Source organism: Aquarana catesbeiana, linkage group LG03 (genome assembly GCF_042186555.1).
Source record: "Aquarana catesbeiana isolate 2022-GZ linkage group LG03, ASM4218655v1, whole genome shotgun sequence".
In the NCBI taxonomy this organism is placed as follows: domain Eukaryota; kingdom Metazoa; phylum Chordata; class Amphibia; order Anura; family Ranidae; genus Aquarana; species Aquarana catesbeiana.
The window spans coordinates 471,638,390-471,659,207 of record NC_133326.1 but is presented as its reverse complement, the minus strand read 5'-3'; the positions used below and the strand labels follow the sequence as shown (position 1 = coordinate 471,659,207).

At 39.8% G+C, this 20,818-nt stretch overlaps 1 protein-coding gene across 5 annotated transcripts in view; it reads right to left on the bottom strand.

Moving 5' to 3' along the window:
• The window catches only part of LOC141132486 (protocadherin gamma-A4-like), a 489,967-nt gene that overhangs the window by 352,876 nt on the left and 116,273 nt on the right, over positions 1-20,818 (bottom strand). The window contains exon 1 of one of the 5 annotated variants that reach the window (XM_073620914.1): positions 8,689-11,274. The exons of the other annotated variants lie outside the window; for them this stretch is intronic. Within the exon in view, the coding sequence (XP_073477015.1) occupies positions 8,689-11,121 (2,433 nt within the window). The 5' untranslated portion in view covers positions 11,122-11,274. Of the gene's footprint in view, positions 1-8,688; positions 11,275-20,818 lie in introns of those variants that run through there. 5 annotated transcript variants of the gene reach the window in all.

Below are 20,818 nucleotides of genomic sequence, written 5' to 3'. Positions count from 1 at the left end.
CCTTTTTCTTTAGATAAGTATCTTGGATGTGGCACGGCCCCCCCTTTTTAACCTAGGAGAACTAGTCACTCTTCTTTATAAGAGGATCAGTAAGGCAGGCAAAAACTAAGTAGCAAGACGTAGATCTTAGCAAGCTGCAAAACCATGTAAAAAGCAGAGTCTACATACGTATTTATCGAATAATGATTATTGAGATATAATATTATATTTGAATTACAATTGCAAATTTTAGCGATCCCCGTCATTTATTTTTTTTATTTTGTGTACTGTATTGTCCCTCTAGTGCCCAGTGTCACTAACTGACATCATATCTGTGAGCCAAACCAAAGGGATTGTGGGATTGGTAGTTCCTCAGAATGTAAATTGCTCTGCATGACTATATGCCTGGACTACATATCCCAGGGATCTTTGCTACCAGATTGCTGGGAGATTGCTGGGAAGAGCTATAAAAGAGGCCAGAGATCCGCCCCACGCGCTCTTCCTCCTGAGCCTGTGTGTGATAGACCCCGCTGTACAGGTAGAGTGAGGTGGCGGCCTAGCACACGGTGTACAGCATTCCAACCCCGTCGAGAAGGGCCTAGCACTGCTTGCTGTTCATCAGAACGTCTATCCAGCACCACCTCGACAGTCCGACAACCCGTGCTTTATGCTTCGCATCAGATGATCTCGCAAGTGGATCCGTTGCAAGGACGCCTCTCCGGGAGCCGCTGTTCAGAAGGCATTGAATTGGTCTGGTGAGAGGAATTGCCCACGTTTGCAAACCTTTCTTTGTTGCTTCACTGGGACACTGTGTACAGACAGCTTTACTCTAGGAAAACACTTTACTGCTCTTTTATTTGAACACTGTACACAGACCCCTGTCACATCAACCATTCCAAGAAATACCATTGCCTTGTTTCTGCACCCTATTGGATATAGTTAATGAGCTCCGGCGAAGACCATCAGGCCTGCTACTGGGACATTGCTGTCATTACTACTTAAAGGGCCCTCATACCATTCTTGTTTGACTAATCTCTCATTAGGATTAAAAGTTAAATAGGCCGGCCTGGGTTCCCCTTTAGAAGTCTTGCCAGAATTAATGCTTAACTCTTGCTTACCCTTTTAGGTCATGTTCAAGTGGTACTCCATTGTACATATGTGTATATAATATACTGTTATTGCCAAATTGTCTTAACTAGTATTATTGTGGGAAAATTCTTCTGCTGAGCTATGACTGTTACCCAAAGCTCGGTTGATCTATTACCTCCCCTGTGCAACAAGATCTTCTTTGAGTTATCTCAGTAAACGTTAATAGAATATAAACTCACTGAGCTGTTTGACTTATTACTTTAAGGTGGTGCAATTTCTGAACCCAGAAGGTGGGTTAGAATGTTCACAGGGTCATGGTGGTGCAGATGAGCAGGTAAATCCAAGCAGTCCCCAAGGGGGTCGTGCTATATATATATATATATATATATATATATATATATATATATATACTGTATGTATAAAATGGGATGAGATAGTTAGCTCTCATAGCAGATTAGCAGATGTGTTTGTACAGTGAGTCCTCAGCAGACAGGAACTTTTTTTTAGGGCTTGTGAACCCACTTACATTTAAAAGAAAGCACAAGTTCACAAACCAATGACTTCCCATGCAAGGGATCTTCTTCAGCTTCAGCAGAATACAAACACTGGAAAATGCCTAGCCACCTGGCTCATGAGCTCACTCAGCTTCAACTTTAGTACCATTCTGTACCTCTTACCAGTCGCTCAGACTGCATTATCCAACTCACTTGGATATTTGTCTCTCTACTCTTTAGTCACAGCATCCTGCTGCATTGCCTACCTCTGGCCTGTAGATTGGGGTTCTCCTGACACTGTGACAGGAGCAGACCTGGCTCCTGGAACTGAGACCCTTTGTCTCTTTGCTTCTGGCTAGGCCCTCTTACCTCTCGATACGAACTTCCATCTCCTACACTGAGAGCTGTTTTCAAACTAGGAGCCCTCAGACAGTCTATACTGTCTGAGGACTATAAGGAAAATAAGGGATGGAAGATGACAAGTAGGGAAGGAAGGGAAGAAGGGGGGAGGAGAGGGGGAAAGAAAGGATGGAGGGGGGGGAGGGGGATCTTTTATTTTGATGCACCTGAAATGCATTTAGCTGATTTTAACTGAAAGTTCAATTGGACATTAAATGCCCGAATTCTCTGACCATCTCCTGTATCATGTCTCCTGTATCATATATATATATTGCTTAGAAACAAGTTCTTTAAAACATAGACACATATTAAAGTTTTGCTAAACCCACAACAGTAAAATAAGTCTGTATATGCAGTAAAGCATGCCTGTCATATTCACTGCAGAACCTAAGGGGTTAATTTTCTGAATTGTGCAAAAAGGCTGTTTGATCCTGTTTTATCTGATCCTCCCCTACTTTTAATGTCCCCAATCAATCTTCTGATAGCACAGAGCCTTGAAGGCACTCTGCACATGCTCAGTTTGGTGTGTATTGCAAGAGGTTTTTTTTTTTTTTGGGAGGGTGCATGGGATCAGCACAGGGCCAATCAGCACTGTCCAGACAGAGGTTCATGGGGCTTGCAGCTGCATAGGACAGTCAGAGGAGAATGAAAACTTCTCCTATAAGCGTTAACCAGTGCTCAGTCGGACACTGATAGAAGTCATAAGACTGAGCTATACTGCTGAGGAGAAAAGATATTTAGAAGTTTATATTTACTAAAACATTTGCATTTACATGTTCTGTGTACTGTGGGAGACCAGATATAGTGAAAGCAGGGTCTTGGGTTTATTAGCACTTTAACCGGTTCCCGACCGGTGCATGACGATGTACGTCGGCAGAATGGCACGGCTGGGCAAATGGGCGTTCCTGTACGTCCATTTAAATTCCCCGCCATGCCATTGCGTGCGCACCGCTGGCGGCTCGCACTCCGGCCGGGAGCTCCGTGAGTCGGGTCGCCGGACCCGCGGACTCGATCGCCGCGGGGATACCCGTGATCACCTCATGGAGAGGATGAACAGGGAGATGCTGATGTAAACAGCATCTCCCCGTTCTGCCTAGTGACAAGTGTCACTGATCACTACTCCCTGTCATCGGGAACAGTGATTAGTCTAGTGACACATACAGCCCCTCCCCTCTACAGTTAGAAAACACTCCCCTAGTACTGATTAACCCCCTAGTGGTTAACCCCTTCACTGCCAGTGTCATTTACACAGTAATCAGTGCATTTTTAATCGCACTGATCGCTGTATAAATGACAATGGTCCCAAAAATGTGTCAAAAATGTCCGACATGTCCGCCATAACATCGCAGTCACAATAAAAATAGCTGATCGCCGCCATTACTAGTAAAAAAAATTATTAATAAAAATGCCATAAAACTATCCCCTATTTAGTAAACGCTATAACTTTTGCGCAAACCAATCAATAAAAGCTTATTGCGATTTTTTTTTACCAAAAATATGTAGAAGAATACGTATCGGCCTAAACTGAGGAAATAAAATCTTTTTTTATATATTTTTGGGGGATATTTATTATAGCAAAATGTAAAAAATAATGCATTTTTTTCAAAATTGACGCTCTTATTTTGTTTATAGCGCAAAAAATAAAAATCGCAGAGGTGATTAAATACCACCAAAAGAAAGCTCTATTTGTGGGAAAAAAAGGACGTCAATTTTGTTTGGGAGCCACGTCGCACGACCGCGCAATTGTCAGTTAAAGCGACGCAGTGCGAATCGCAAAAAACGCTCTGGTCAGGAAGGGGGTAAATTCTTCGGGGGCTGAAGCGGTTAATAAAATAAAATGGAACCTTTACAAGAAAAGAATAAATTAGCCTTAATAACCAACTAATGGAGTACATATATTATTTTCCTACAAAGTACTGTAGCAGTTTCAAATATGTTTTAATGTTTCAGTTTACACATGTAGTATCAGCAAGTCATCCTTCTGAGTTTTCTAACCAGCTGAATCAGTGAATTTCACATTTTTCTATTCTCCTTAATGTATGTATGAAGAATTTTAAAATGCTTAGAGAATCATACCATTAACAAATTATGTATATTTCCACAGAAAAGATGAAGCTCTGTAGTGAAAATGAATTAAAAAATCAATCACTCCCGTGATTTAGTTATCACTGATTACATAAAGACTGTGTAAGGGCCAAGAGGAATTGCCAAAGATCAATTCATGTGCCAAACATGTCCCTAAAAAAAGACAGGGTATGATGGGTACTTTCATTGTATTCCCCTTCTTTTTTTGTGATGCTGCTAAGTATGGTGTAATAATATGCAGTGTATAGTGTGCTTGTATGATATACAGTAAACAGCAAAAGATGGGGCCATTATTGAGGAGCTCTGATCAAAAAACACAATTAAAGTTATATAACAGCTCATTGTTTGTCCCTAGTGCAAAAGCCAGGATAGCTCAGAAAGGGGCCGGCATCCAGCCAAAGATCAAATATGGGATACTTATCCCTCCAAAACCACGCTTTGGGGGACTGGCCAGTGATTTCCCTTTGGGCAAGCATACTATATACAGGTGATACTCGAAAAATTAGCATATCGTCCAAAAGTTTAATTTATTGGGGTTTTCATGAGCTGTAAGCTATAATCATCACAATTATGACAAATCACGGCTTCAACTATCTTGCTTTGCATGTAATGAGTCTATCTCATATAATAGTTTCACCTTTTAAGTTGCATTAGTGAAATAAATGAACTTTTGCACGATATTCAAATTTTTCGAGTATCACCTGTATATGTGTTGGTTTTTTACAGATATCACCCATATTGGAACCCTGGCTGGATGCCAGTCCCTTTCTGAGCTACCCCTGCTATGCTCCCCCTCAGTATGGGCACAAGGCTGTGTTGTCCCCCTGGTAACTGGATAGATACTACCAAAGTTTTTAACCTCTTGGCTGTTATTGTTTGTATACTGAAAACTATGCTCCACACCCCTGATGAAGGGATATGATCCCAAAATGTTTTGGGTGCTTGTAGGGGGCTTCTACCTGGTTGGACCATGTTTTAACATTTGTAGGCCTATATTCTATTTTCTGCAATGTAAACCAATTGCAACTAAATCTTAGGTCTGCACAGCAAACCTTCATATAATTAATTACCTGTATGTTCTTAGTGCATAAACTAAAATTGTTACATAGAGTAATAAAAAAAAAAAAAAATGTAAAATCAGCAATTACAATACGTACAGTATATGTCTATGTGCTATGCAATCAAAGTTGGGAAAATTATATTAATGAAGATTAAACACAAATTAAAGTGAAAAATAAGTTGACTGAAAATGTCACACATAAACTTCATGAAAAATGTCACTGACGAAATGACCCTTAACCTGATCTACATGTGGTCATTGGAAGCCAATTATGTGTGTATGATACATGCTGGAATATTCTTGAAATTCCTTTTTTGGAAAAATATAGCTTAACTTGGCTTACCATAATATAAGTCATACAATAATTCCATATGTTATACAGTGCCTTGCAAAACTATTCACCCCACTTGGCATTTTTTGTGTTTTGTTGCCTCACAACCTGGATTGTTTGAGGATTTACATCATTTAATTTATAATTAAATTTATCATTTATAATTTTTTAGCACCATCCATCTTTCCCTCAACTCAATTTCCCAGTCCCGACTGCTGAAAAACATCCCCACAGCATGATGCTGCCACCACCATGTTTCACTGTGGGGATGGTGTTCCCCACATCGTAAGACGCCGACCGAGTGGGGGGCTATATGGTGCCGCTACTACTAGCCTTACACTGTGCTGGATCTTAGGGGCAGCCACGCTTTTATTCCATGGTACACAGGTAATTTTGTTTCTGTTTTACCCATATCTCTTGAACTTTTGGTGAACCCCACAATCCCTTTAGTCTTGTGTAACCAACCCTTCATATTTTAGTTTAGAAGCTATGCTTTGCACTCTGCTTTCTTTGTAGTATCCCATTATGATTGATCCGTCCTGTGCAATTCTGGCCTCTCTGGTTGGAACTGCACTGATATAACTTACAAACGGCTGTTTGGGATTGAGGGTAATAAGCACTAGACATGTGCATTAGTTTTCGTCCGAATGCATTTTTGTCCGAATTTCAGGTATTTTTGTTATCGTTTTAACAAATGATAACGAAAGTGCAGAATACGAAAACCGAAAGATCCGATATAAACAAAATCTTTATTTTCGTTTTCCTTGTGACAACAGTTCGATATAGATAGGAGATTCGACATGATGCTGACAATAATAATCTGTGTCTATCGAACCTGTGGTCGAATGTGCCTAACCTTAACTCTATTAGTCCAAGATTATTCTACATAGAGAGAAAAGATTCGACATAGAGAGAAAAGATCGCTGCTGGAATTGGGTGAGGGAAGTAAAATAAAAATAATGATGATGATGAATGTTATTAGCCGATTGTAACCAAAGAGGAGGGGCAGTAAAATAGCTAGAACTAAGTACACGAGTACAGCCAACTTACTTTCACTTACAATTTGCTAGCAGAGAGAGACACACACACTGAATCATTTCAGAAGACAGTCAATCTTCTTGGTCTGTTTGTCAGAGAACCTGAATTATCTAGCAATTAAGCATAAGCACAGCAGCAGAACAATAGTGAAGCAAGCTACAGTTCAGCTTAACTTTTTCATAATAATCTGCTGCTATTGTGTTAGTGTTGTGAACTTGATAGTGATACTAGTGTTGCTAGTTGTGATAGCCTCAGAGGCTGCCGTGTTGTGGGGGGGGATTTATTATTATAGATTCTATATTATAATGCCATATCAATATCTGACACAACGTCGGATGCCACGCCCGCCATTGCACTTGGAGATTGAGAAACGAATGTGAAAATTGGCTGACTGTTGGAGTAGACCATTTAACATGAATGACCAAAATTTCGACAAAGCAACGAAAAACATACAAACGTCGAATCTTTGGCTTATGGTGTCTGTCGAAAGTTCTAAGAAGATTCGATGGAGCAGCTAAACTGTATGACACTGCAATCGTACATTTCCGGTCAAATGCATCCGCCCATAGACTATAGAAAAATTCTAATGTTGGTTGACTAGTAAAATAATTAATAAATATAATTATTACTAGTCATACAACATTAGAATTCTACTACAGCTAGCTTGTAGGTGGAAAATTCGACCTGAAATGTACGATTGCGGCGTCGTGCAGTTTAGCTGCTCCGTCGAATCTTCTTTGAACATTCGACAGACACCATAAGCCTTCAATGATAGATTCGACCTTAATTAATTTGGATTTTCGGACGAATGCAATATTTTTAACGAAAAACGAAATAAATAAAAACTAATTTACAATGTGCACATGTCTAATAAGCACCCTGCTCTATTAGGCATGCAGGTGCACGCATGCATATATATATATATATATATATATATATATATATATAATTTTATCTTCAGCCTCTCTTTAATCCCTGTGTGGATTTTTCTGTTTCCATTTCCTCCCCTTCATTATATTATTTTTTTATCATTTTACTATTGTTATCCTTTATTTTCCAATTATTGTTATTTTAATTCTTTCCCCTCTTTCAATATTTTCTATACAGGGCCCCCTGGCCATTTGACAATTCCCTTTTTTAGCAGTGTGAACAGCTCTGGTGGCCCTTATTCGCTTTTTTCTACAGTGATTGTAAGTATTGAAGCTATGTTAGCCTATTTGAATGGACTAGGTTTGTCCATCATTATGAATTTATTATTTATTTTTTCTTGCTGATTTTGCCATTAGCTTGGTCCCCTGTATGCCCCCTGTAACCATTTTCTGCTGTATTCCGTTCATCGCTCTAGGACGGTCAGGGTGCTCCACCCAACGGGGGATGCTTGGAAGTAGGTGGGCTTGTGGACCACTGGGAGGACGGTTTATAAGCCATGCCGTATGATCAATGCATTAATGGATTTGTACTTTTGTGTTTATGTACACTATGTGAGAAGTTGTTGGGTTAATTGTCTGTTTCTTTGTATTTATCATTAATAGAGCCCTTATCACATACTGGCAAATATGTACTCCCCTAAAGAAGCCAATGTTTGGGGAAACATGTAGGGATCGTTACCACTAACTGCCATTGATACATGGATACTTTGGCCAGTATCTACTAATAATAATCTGCATTTTATGCACCTATAAACTGTCTTGTTTTTTTTTTTTATGTAATAAAACGTAATTTTATATTATAAACAATACTGTTTGTTATCATATATTGGGCACCATCATAATCTCTAGTTCTAATCCTATATTTATATGTTACTAAATCAGGAATGAGGTGCCGGATCTATTAGAGGTCACTCAACCCACACCCCACTACAACCTATAAATGGTTAATGTTTACATGTTACTCACCTCACTACTAGGTGGCAAAGCCTTTTGTAAGCTGTAATTTTGGAGACCAGAATCATCTGCATCGATAAGCTTATCTACAGGAACGCTTTGGTTAGATTTCACATAGGTGAAGTCATTCGTTTTTTTATGTAATAAAACGTAATTTTATATTATAAACAATACTGTTTGTTATCATATATTGGGCACCATCATAATCTCTAGTTCTAATCCTATATTTATATGTTACTAAATCAGGAATGAGATGCCGGATCTATTAGAGGTCACTCAACCCACACCCCACTACAACCTATAAATGGTTAATGTTTACATGTTACTCACCTCACTACTAGGTGGCAAAGCCTTTTGTAAGCTGTAATTTTGGAGACCAGAATCATCTGCATCGATAAGATTATCTACAGGAACGCTTTGGTTAGATTTCACATAGGTGAAGTCATTCGTTGGGTCCAGAGCCACACACACATTATATGAGTAGGGAAAAGGTAATGTTCCATCGCTATACATGGAGAGTATTCTGGGATCAGCTGGAGGATACAGACTAGCACTTAGTGATTCAAGGTTTGGTGAATGCCTTGGTTCTCTACATTTTGATATAATAACCAATATTACTGTTACAATGAATAAAAATGAAATTAGTGCCAATGCAATAACTAAATATAATTGCAAACTGGTTTGAGGATCTTCATTGATATGATTGCTGATTTTAGGAACCACTTGCTGGAAGCTATCTGCAACAACAAGGCTTAAGGTGACTGTCGCTGAGAAAGAGGGGATCCCATTGTCCTTTACCATCACCACAACCTTATGATTTAACAGATCATTTTCTTGAAAGACACGTGATATCTTGATTTCCCCAGTGTGTTCATCAATAATAAAATGTGATGTCTCTGACACATGAGTGAAATGATAAGAGAGCCAAGAGTTATGTCCAGAATCTGCATCCACTGCAACAACTTTCGCTATTAAAGAACCTGATTCAGAAGAAAAAGGAACCATCTCAAAGATAGGTAATCCGCCGATTTCTGGAGATGGGTACAAAATTTTTGGTACATTATCATTCTGATCTACTATATGTATAATTAGTGTTGTACTGCTGTTCAGAGATGGGGATCCATTGTCTTTGGCAGTTATCTCTATTATCAACTCCTTGAACTGCTCATAATCAAATGATTTCTGAGCATAGAGAACTCCTGTTTCCATGTTAATAGATAAGAAGGAAGGCACAGGCTGAACTTCTGAACTGTTGCCTGAAATGAAATAAAAAATCCTGGCATTGTCTCCACTGTCCGGATCAGAAGCTTGTATTCTGTAGATTAAGGCTCCTGGTAAATTGTTCTCTGGCACATAAGCAATATAAGTAGATTTCATAAAAACTGGTGGATTGTCATTAATATCTGATATGTCCAGTTTGATGGTTCTTCTGCTGGAAAGTGAAGGAGATCCTCCATCAGTAGCTAAAATTGTAATATTATAAGATGACTGCTGTTCTCTGTCAATAGGAGATCTTGTAGCTATTCTGTAATAATTGTCAGATGACACAATCAAACCAAAAGGTACTGTTTCGATAATTTGAACATCAACAACACTGTTTTCTCCAGAATCCTGATCATGAATTTCAATTAGAGCTATCATAGTGCCAACTGCAGAATCCTCGGGTATGGGAGTAGACAAGGAACTAATTAATATTTCAGGAGCATTGTCATTGACATCAATGACTTCTATTAATACTTTGCAATGAGTTACATAACCGCCTCCATCCTTTGCTTGTACAGAGAGCTCATAGTTTCTTGCTGTTTCAAAGTCTAAAGTTCTCTTTATCTTAATCTCTCCATTACTGGGATAAATATTAAACATGCCTGTGTGATGGATATTACCTGATGTTTTGCTAAATGAATATGCAATCTGTCCATTGATACCTTCATCTTTATCAGTTGCGTTTACAGTAATTATAGTGGTATTGATTGGAATACTTTCAATCACACTGGTTTTATACAGTTGCTGAGTACATACTGGAACATTATCATTAGCATCAGTGACAATGATCTTTATTACAGCTGTTCCAGACCTCACAGGATGTCCTCCATCTAATGCTGTTAAAATTAGTTCATGCTCTTTAAGTGTCTCTCGATCTAAAGGTTTTTCTAACACAAGTCCAGGAAGTTTGCTCCCATCTGGACTGATACTTTCGGTTAGTGTAAAATGCTGATTATCACTGAGCTTGTATGTGTCTATTGCATTAGCACCAGCATCAGGGTCTTCTGCATTCTGTAATGTAAATCTTGTTCCAGGTAGAGCTGATTCATTGATCTCCAAAGAAAATGTATCAGGAGTAAATCTGGGGGAATTATCATTTATATCCTGAATTTCAGTTCTGACCTTAACAATTTTAAAAGGATATTCAACCACAGCATCAAAAATTAGAAAGCAGGTAGTTTCCGGCCCACACAGTGTCTCTCTGTCTATCCTGTCCTTCACATACAGATTTCCATTGTCTAAATTCACATAAAAATATTTCTCTGCAACACGTGATACCATTCTCAGTTTTCTAGACAAGAGCAGCTTAATATCTAATTCAAGGTCATCTGCAATATTTGCTATAACAGAGTCTTTTCTCATTTCTTCTTCAATGGAATAATGAATCTGACCAGAGACTGAATGATATAGCCATGAGAATAAGAAGGAAAAGAAAAATACTTGCCATCTGATTCCTTTGTTTATCTGTGTGTGAAGTTTCCACTCATCCATTCTCAGCATTTAGTATATAGATTAAAATATCCAGTCCAGTTGGCTATATACTTCACTTGCTTAATCCATCCACGTAGGCAAAATTAAATATTCTGTATTTTGGTGTGCACAGAAAATCCAGAAAATGGCTGTGACTCTTCTTGCAGATTTGCAGTGTGTGTGAGTGATGCACATGCCAGTGGATCTCTAGTTCTGTATTCTTCGCCTTATTGGGCAAACAGCGGCGCTCTGAGGTGAAACTAAGGAACTGCAGCAATAAACATTTTCATTTAAAGAATTGTGTTTTAAATGCAGTTGTACAATTTTTTGCTCTTGATAGCTGGATACAAATTGATTTAGGCTGTGTAGTCTGTATAGTATGATTAGAAGCATTTTTTTTAGTTTAGAGCAAACAAAAACCCCTTTTCCTAATTTGGTTTGCTGATGCTAAGGCATACCCTTTTAATCTACGAAAATAGTAAATTTTAAAGATCAACTTTAAAATGTCATTGCTTGAAAAGGTCTCAGTGTTGTAAATAATTGTCAAAATAGACAAACAATAGTTTTTAACTTTATTTTCAAAGTATTTTAAAAGCTTTTAAATAAATATGAATGTGAAAAATGTAGCACCAAAAAATATGAATAAATTGTTGCACAAACAAATTTCTTCCATATTGAACTTCAATAGGACTCTTCCCTCACCATTGTATGTGCATCAAATGAATATCAATTTAACTTTGATCACCCATCAGAGTGAAAATTCACCAGAATAAATGGCTGCATGAATTACAGGCAGCGAAATTACATGACAGTAATATGCAGGAATCTCCCTTAAAATTGCTCCAGCCTCTGTTCAGCTCTTCTGGGCATTTGGCTCCCCCTCATTGATATCAGATTGCTGCATAGACAAAGCTCACCCACTAGAGAAAAAAAAAAGAGGGAGACTATAGTGTAAGATTTAAATCAATTGCAAGTTCATTAAATACACACACTGCTCACAAATTGTGAACTTGTATATACCACAAAGAAAATATCTGTGAACTCTTCCACTGTGATCAGAAGATATCCATCCAAAAAATGTGTTCCACCAACCACCAGACAGAGTACTAACTGCTGCCTAATGACATGCAGCATAACACTCCAGTTAAAAATATGTCATGTGCCTTTAAGGCAACTCCAGCTGCTTCACCTCCCCAGGCTGCCAATTGGCTGCCGAGCAGCTGAGGGCACGGGGGAGGTTCAGGGAAATGCAAGCCATGTCATATTCCTGTTGTGGGAGTATTATTTGTATAGCTACCCGACACCATTTGGCCCTGGCTGTACTTCAAGCAGCCATTTATTCTGGTTAGCGCTGACTTTCATTAATTTATTGTTTAAATGAATATGCCATGCTTTTTTATATTCTCAAATCTGGAGATCTCAGCAACTAGAGAGCTAGAGAACATTACATTCTGCAACACAATTACTTAAAAGCAACACATGTGATTCACTAGTTTGTTACATGTCTACAGTACATATTGTTTGCCAAGATCACCCATGGTATAACAAAGACATAAAATTAAAACTTTGGTTAATCTATCTGAACAATTAATAACACCACTGAGATCTTTTCAAACAAAGACATTTTAAAGTTGCTCTACTATTAAAATTAACTCTTCAAGTGGATTAAAGCCTCGTACACACGATCGGATTTTCTGACGGGAATTGTGTGATGACAGGCTGTTGGCAGAAAATCCAACCGTCTGTACGCTCCATCGGACAATTGTTGTTGGATTTTCCACGGACAAATGTTGGATGGCAGGCTTTAAAATTTTCTGCGGACAAATGTCTGTTGTCGGATTTTCTGAGCGTGTGTACACAAGTCAGTCAGACAAAAGTCCAAAGTACAAACACGCATGCTCGGAAGCAAGGACGAGCTGGAAGCGGTCGATCTTGTGAACTACCATTCGTAATGGAAAATTAACATTCATGATGTGGCAAATTATGAAATCTCAAAATGCAGCGCACATTATCTTCTTCTTTAATGGGATAATAATGAAACTGCTTTGCTGGTGATACTGATGGAGTTATGGCAAACAAATTTTCAAAGGCTTTTTTCTTCGATGTGAATGTACAATGTATATGTAAAGCGCTGTGTAAATTGACGGCGCTCTATAAGTACCTGAAATAAATAAATAAATACAGGAAAATGTATTTGGGTTTTACACACACTTAGCATACTTAAGTACAAAATGTGTTTTTTATGTATTTTGGATAGATCCATCTACCAAAAAACTTTAAAAAAAAAAGGCTTTTTTCTTCTAGTGTAATCAAGAATAATATTATTATGCTTGTTAGTTTTTTTTCTGGTGCAAGTTACCACAACACCGTTATCCTGTAGTTTTTAAGATCAAAGATACAACTATGTTGATGTCCTTTCTTAATTTTACATTGTATTTTTTTAAATGTAACTGCCTACTAGGGATGAGCCGGACACCCCCCTGTTCGGTTCGCACCAGAACCTGAGAACAGGCAAAAAATTTGTTCAAACACGCGAACACCGTTAAAGTCTATGGGACACGAACATGAATAATCAAAAGTGCTCATTTTAAAGGCTTATATTAAAGTTATTGTCAAAAAAAGTGTTTGGGGATCTGGGTCCTGCCCCAGGGGACATGGATCAATGCAAAAAAAAGTTTTAAAAACGGACGTTTTTTTGGGAGCAGTGATTTTAATAATGCTTAAAGTGAAACAATAAAAGTGTAATATTCCTTTAAATTTTGTACCTGGGGGGTGTCTATAGTATGCCTGTAAAGGGGACCATGTTTCCCGTGTTTAGAACAGTCTGACAGCAAAATGACATTTCAAAGGAAAAAAATTTAATTTAAAACTACTCGCGGCTATTAATGAATTGCCGGTCCGACAATACACATAAAAGTTCATTGATAAAAACGGCATGGGAATTCCCCACAGGGGAACCCAGAACCAAAATTTAAAAAAAAATGATGTGGGGGTCCCCCTAAATTCCATACCAGGCCCTTCAGGTCTGGTATGGATATTAAGGGGAACCCCGGCCAAAATTAAAAAAAAAAAATGGCGTGGGGTCTCCCCAAAATTCATACCAGACCTTTATCCGAGCACGCCACCTGGCAGGCAGCAGGAAAAGAGGGGGGACGAGAGAGCGCCCCCCCTCCTGAACCGTACCAGGCCACATGCCCTCAACATTGGGAGGGTGCTTTGGGGTAGCCCCCCAAAACACCTTGTCCCCATGTTGATGGGGACAAGGGCCTCATCCCCACAACCCTTGCCGGTGGTTGTGGGGGTCTGCGGGCGGGGGGCTTATCAGAATCTGGAAGCCCCCTTAACCAAGGGGACCCCCAGATCCCAGCCCTCCCCCTGTGTGAAATGGTAAAGGCTACCATTTCACAAAAAAAGTGTCAAAAATGTTAAAAATGACAAGAGACAGTTTTTGACAATTCCTTTATTTAAATGCTTCTTTCTTCTTCCTTCAGTTTCTTCCTCCATCTTCTTCTTCTTCTGGTTCTTCTGGTTCTTCCTCCGGTGTTCTCGTCCAGCATCTTCCTCCGCGGCGCCAGCATCTTCTTCCCTTCGTCTTCTCGGGCTGCTCCGCATCCAGCATGATGGGAGGCTCCCGCTGTGTGATGCTTCTCCTCTTCTGACGGTTCTTAAATAACAGAGGGCTGGGCCACCCGGTGACCCCGCCCCCCTCTGACGCACGGTAACTTCCCTGTCCGCCCCCCTCTGACATCATGGGGAATGCCACAGGGAAGTCCCCGTCAAGTCCCCAGTCACCGGGTGCCCCCGCCCTCCGTTATTTAAGAACCGTCAGAAGAGGAGAAGCGTCACACAGTGGGAGCCTCCCATCATGCTTAATGCGGAGCAGCCCGAGAAGACGAAGGGAAGAAGACACCGGCACCGCGGAGGAAGATGTCGGACGAGAACACCGGAGGAAGAACCAGAAGAACCAGAAGAAGAAGAAGGAGGAAGAAACTGAAGGAAGATAGAAGATAGAGGATAGAAGAAAGAAGATAGAAGAAAGAAGAAGCATTTAAATAAATTAATTATCAAAAACTGTCTCTTATCCTTTTTAACATTTTTGACACTTTTTTTGTGAAATGGTAGGGGCACTTTTGTACCCCCTTACCATTTCCCACAGGGGGGAGGGTCGGGATCTGGGGTCCCCTTGTTAAAGGGGCTTCCAGATTCCGATAAGCCCCTCCCGCCCGCAGACCCCCACAACCACTGGGCAAGGGTTGTGGGGATGAGGCCCTTGTCCCCATCAACATGGGGACAAGGTGTTTTGGGGGGCTACCCCAAAGCACCCTCCCAATGTTGAGGGCATGTGGCCTGGTACGGTTCAGGAGGGGGGGCGCTCTCTCCTCCCCCCCTCTTTTCCTGCGGCCTGCCAGGTTGCGTGCTCGGATAAGGGTCTGGTATGGAATTTAGGGGGACCCCCACGTCATTTTTTTTTTAAATTTTTGCCAGGGTTCCCCTTAATATCCATACCAGACCTGAAGAGCCTGGTATGAAATTTAGGGGGACCCCCACGTCATTTTTTTTTTTAATTTTGGTTCGGGTTCCCCTGTGGGGAATTCCCATGCCGTTTTTATCAATAAACTTTTATGTGTATTGTCAGACCGGCAATTCATTAATAGCCGTGAGTAGTTTTCATTTACTTTTTTACTTTTTTTACATTTTGCTGTCCGACTGTTCTAAACACGGGAAATATGCGCCCCTTTACAGGCATACTATAGACACCCCCAGGTACGAAATTTAAAGGAATATTACACTTTTATTGTTTCACTTTAAGCATTATTAAAATCACTGCTTCTGAAAAAACGGCCATTTTAAAAATTTTTTTTTTTGCATTGATCCATGTCCCCTGGGGCAGGACCCAGGTCCCCACACTTATTATGACAATAACGTGCATACAACTTTTAAAATTAGCACTTTTGATTTCTCCCATAGACTTTTAAAGGGTGTTCCTTGGCTTTCGAATTTGCCGCGAACACCCCAAATTGTTCGCTGTTCAGCGAACTGGCAAACAGCCGATGTTCGAGTCGAACATGAGCTCGACTCGAACTCGCAGCTCATCCCTACTGCCTACTCCCAAACTGTCATTTGAAGTAAAACACATAGCCAAGTTTTATTCTCCACAATTTTTTTATTGTGCATTAAAAAAAGAAAACAAATAAAATTAGACATGCTATCTGTCAACAGAACTTAACCAAAAAGTGCATTCTATGCATCCAAAAATATAGAAAATATACCAAATCAAATCATTTTTCAACCAAAAAATAAAATAAAAGCCTCATGCATGTGTCTTGCTTCTTAATATAGGGGGTCAACAATGCCAAGAGTTGGTGAAATCAGGGGTCTGTAATCCGGAGATAATTCCGAAAATCATATGGATTATTCTCCTGGAGCTCCCGCAGCAAAGGCATATGACATAATTGGTCACGATTAATAAAGCAACCAATTTTTGATCCAGGAAATCCTCCTCCTCCTTTACCTGGACTAGACTTGGGTCAAAGCAATAACTCCAAGGCCAATAATAAATAACACATTATCTCCTCCAATTCGGCAACATGGCTGGTTGATGAACGGTTGTTCAGAAATTAACTGAAAAGTGCGAAATGAAAAGTACAAAATGAAAAGCGCAAAATGAAAAGCGTGAAATGTAAAGCACAAAATGTAAAGCACAAATCAACACTCACCAAACTTCTACTAACACGAAACTAGCAGAAGATGCCCAAAGGCTGGCGCTAAAGAGCTGGAAAACCACGTAGTACGTCACTAGGTTCCTGTTTGTTGGCCGACAATTGTGTGCTGTTTGTATGCAAGACAAGTTCCCGGCCAGCGCCCTTCGGACAAAAATCTGTGGTTTTGTCTGCGGAAAATCCGATCGTGTGTACGAGGCTTAAGAGGGCAGCTTCAGCAGATCACATTAGTAAAAATTAGTTTTTGTTTGATCTAAACAGAAGAAAAGTGCTTTGAAACTTCCTGGCACTTTCTAGTCCTGATCTACAGACTAAAAAGCCTGGTATCTAGCTATCAAGAGCATTGTGGCTGTTTTACTTTTTTAGAGAATGTAATCTATTTTTTCAAGAGGATCAGCAAAGCAAAGCTTGGAGTTGCAGAACTAAGTAGGGAGTGGAGCCTACATATGTATTCATGTATTCATCAAATTAGTAATTAGTAATTTTATATATATATATATATATATATATATATATATATATATATATATACACACAGGGCTTTTTTTCTGCTGGAACGCCATTACGGCACCTCTGCCGGAGCACTTCCATGTCCAAATCTGTGTAGCCTGCTGTGCTGCCACCTGTTATAAAACACTGATGGCTGTGGAGGGATCAATCGTGGAGGCACCTCCGCCAGAGCACTCCCCGCCGCTGAGGCACATCTGCCAAAGCACTCCCCGACGCTGAGGCACCTCCGCTAAAGGACTCCCTGCCACTGAGGGATCAAATGGCTGCATCTACGAGAGCAGAAGGCGGAGTGATCTGCACTCCACTCCATCTCTCAGTACAGAGCGACTGGAAGCTTGTTTTCTCTGTAAGAGCAATGTTCAGTGCAGCCATGTGGTAATATCTTTGGATGGTTGCTGTGGTTAGGTAGCCTGTCCTCCTCATCACTAGTATCCTGGTAACTGTTGTGTGCTGAAGACTGTGGTAAAAACTAAAATTTTTAGTTTCTGGTGGTGACGATGCTGCTTAAAGGGGTTGTTCTGTGCCTACTAAGAGACTGTCTCTTGCTGGACTGAGCTGTGGCCGTCTCTTGCTGGGCTGTGGCTGGCTCTTGCTGGACTAGGCTGTTTCTTGCTGGACTGGGCCATCTCTTGCTGGACTGGGCTGTCTCTTTCTAGACTGGGCTGTCTATTTGCTGGACTGGGTCGTGGCTGTCTCTTTACTGGACTGGGCCGTGGCTGTCTCTTTGCTGGATATTTGGGAATGTCTCTTTGCTCGATATATGGGGGGCTGTCTATTGTTGCTGGATATGAGGGGGTGTCTATTGATGCTGGAGGGATCTATTCTTTCTGTAGTGGGTCTATTATTGCTTTTACTACAGTAACAAACTCACAGTGCTCATGCACATGGGTGCTTAGAGCTGTACAGTAGAGATGAGCTCATGTATGTTTGGATACATGTCCAAACTATATGACAAGAATGCTGAAATAGTCTACAAGTCTGGATATTTCAAATTTTACATTTTACAAATTGCACATTTTACTGCATTACTTTTTATTAACAAATTCCATACAAATTACTTGTATAGGCCTCCAAAGTATACTTGGTTCCCTGTAAATCCCTTGGTTCTCTAAAGGAGTGGTTTTTGGGGGTTCTAGGGGTGGGTAGGGGCATGACCTAGGAGAGGGTGTGTTCCTGCACCTTTTCTCTGAGAAAAAAAGCTATAAATCTATATATCTATAGATATATGGCTTTCTTTTCTCAGAGAAAAGGCGCAGGAACTCACCCCCCTCCTAGGTCACGCCCCTACCCGCCCAGGAGTCATGTGTCTGGCCTGGATATAGCTGCAAAAAAGGTATTTAGAGGCTCTCTTTAAAAAAAATAAAAATAAAGGATCTGGCAGTGACAGTTGTTAAATTTGTTATAACTACTGATAGCGGCAGGAGTGGGCGGAGACAAAGGCACATAGCTGACAGGCCAGGAGGGAGGGGAGAGGGGGAGAGAGCAGGGCTGCCTATGACAGAGGCATGTAAACTGACCAAGGTAATCAGGGCTCAGCAGTCATGATTATCTTGGTCAATACACAGAGGGGGACACAGGAACTGGCAGGATCAGCCAGTTTTTTTTTTAAAGCTTAGAGAGGGGCAGGTTAGACAGCGCAAGCACTGTGCTGTTTAACCTGCTAAAAGGGAACAGGAGCTCACTTTTTTTAGGGTTACAAACACTTTAAGAACAAAATTATCCTTAATTAATATCCAATGTAGCATATATTATTTTCATACAAAGTACTGTGGCAGTTACAAACATAGGTTAAAGTTGCAGTTTTCACCTGTAGTGTCAGCAAGGGATCCCTCCAAATTCTCTAACCACTTTTAAAATTTTCTGAGAATCATAAAATTCACAAATAAGGTATAATTCTGCATAGCACAGATGGAGCTCTGTGGAAAAGGGCTGGTGAAAATTAATTAAAGAATCCATGAGGTTGATTTACTAAAGGCAAATGGACTATGTCCTTTGCAAGTGCAGTTGCACTAATTTCCCCCAGAGCTTAATAAATGTGGTAAAACTCTGCTATCATCCATTCAAGTGCAAGCATTTCCTTGCACCAGATTGGGTATTCTTTGCAAACTGAGGCTTCACCACATTCACTAAGCTCTGGGGAAAATTAGTGCAACTACACTTACAAAGTATGTAGTCTTTTTGCCTTTCGTAATTCAACCCCAACAACTCCAATGATTTGGTTTTCACCGATGACATAAAGAATGCAGGTACCAAATCTGTCCCAAAAGAAAAAAAAAAACAGGGTATGTTGGGTATTTTCATTGTATTCCCCTGTTTCTTTGTGATGCTGATAAATTCCAGTGTGATAATATACAGTGTGTGGAGTGCTTGTAAAATATGCAATAAATAATAAAAGGCAGGGCCATTATTAAGGAACTTCAATCAAAAATCACTTTTAAAGTTATATAACAACACATCATCATATCATATGCCTCTTGTTCTATAATGGGATCTCAGGCAGTATGAACTCCAGACATTCAATAATAAAACAATTGACACAACTTGGATTGAAAATGTAATATATAATTCATCATATCTTTTTTTCTCTTTAAAACTTGAAATACTTTAATGAAGCATAGAAGTATAGACGAACATCAGGGAGGTTCATACCTCCTTTAAATTTAACCGTAGTCATAATTGAGATTGCAAATCTGTTTTATTTTCCCTTTCCAAAAAAAGTTGCTTAGTTTTGAGTTGACTTGCGTAAAAAAATTGGAAGATACTGGTATAGGGAGGGATCTAAAGTAGTATAATATCTTGGGTAATGTTTGCATCTTGAATGCTGCTATTTTTCTGATCCAAGATAGTTGAGTTTTTTGGATGGATTTGAGGTCTTTATTAATTTGGTCTAGGAGATTAGGATAATTGACCTTGTATAGTTTGGCTGTGGGGTAGGAGAGTTGGATCCCCAAATATGAAATAGAGGGGTTTCCCAGTTATACATATGTTTTTGACGCAAGAAATCAACTTGATCAGGCTTAATATTTGTTGGTAAGGCTTAACATTTGTTAGGGTTGATCTTATAATATGAAACCGATCCAAAGGATTCTAGGGTATTTCTAACTTAATTTAGAGAGGTATCAGGACTGGAGAGTGTTAAAATTATGTCATCTGCGAATAAACCTAATTTGTGTTCTAATTGACCTATATTAATACCAGTGATATTGGGGTTAGATCCAATAGTTGTCACAAGGGGCTCAATTACTAGTGAGAAAATAATGGGCTATAAGGGGCATCCTTGTCTGGTTCCATTAGACAGCGTGAAGCTTTTAAAAAAGTGGCTAGATGTAAATGCCCTGGGCGATGGTGTCGTGTAAAGGGACATTATGGCTTTATGAATGAAGCCAGAAAATCCTAACTTTCCAAGGGTCTCTGCAATGTATGCCCAATGAACCCTATCGAATGCCTTCACTGCATCCAAATCAAGAAGCAGAGAAGGGATTTGAGCTCTATATGAT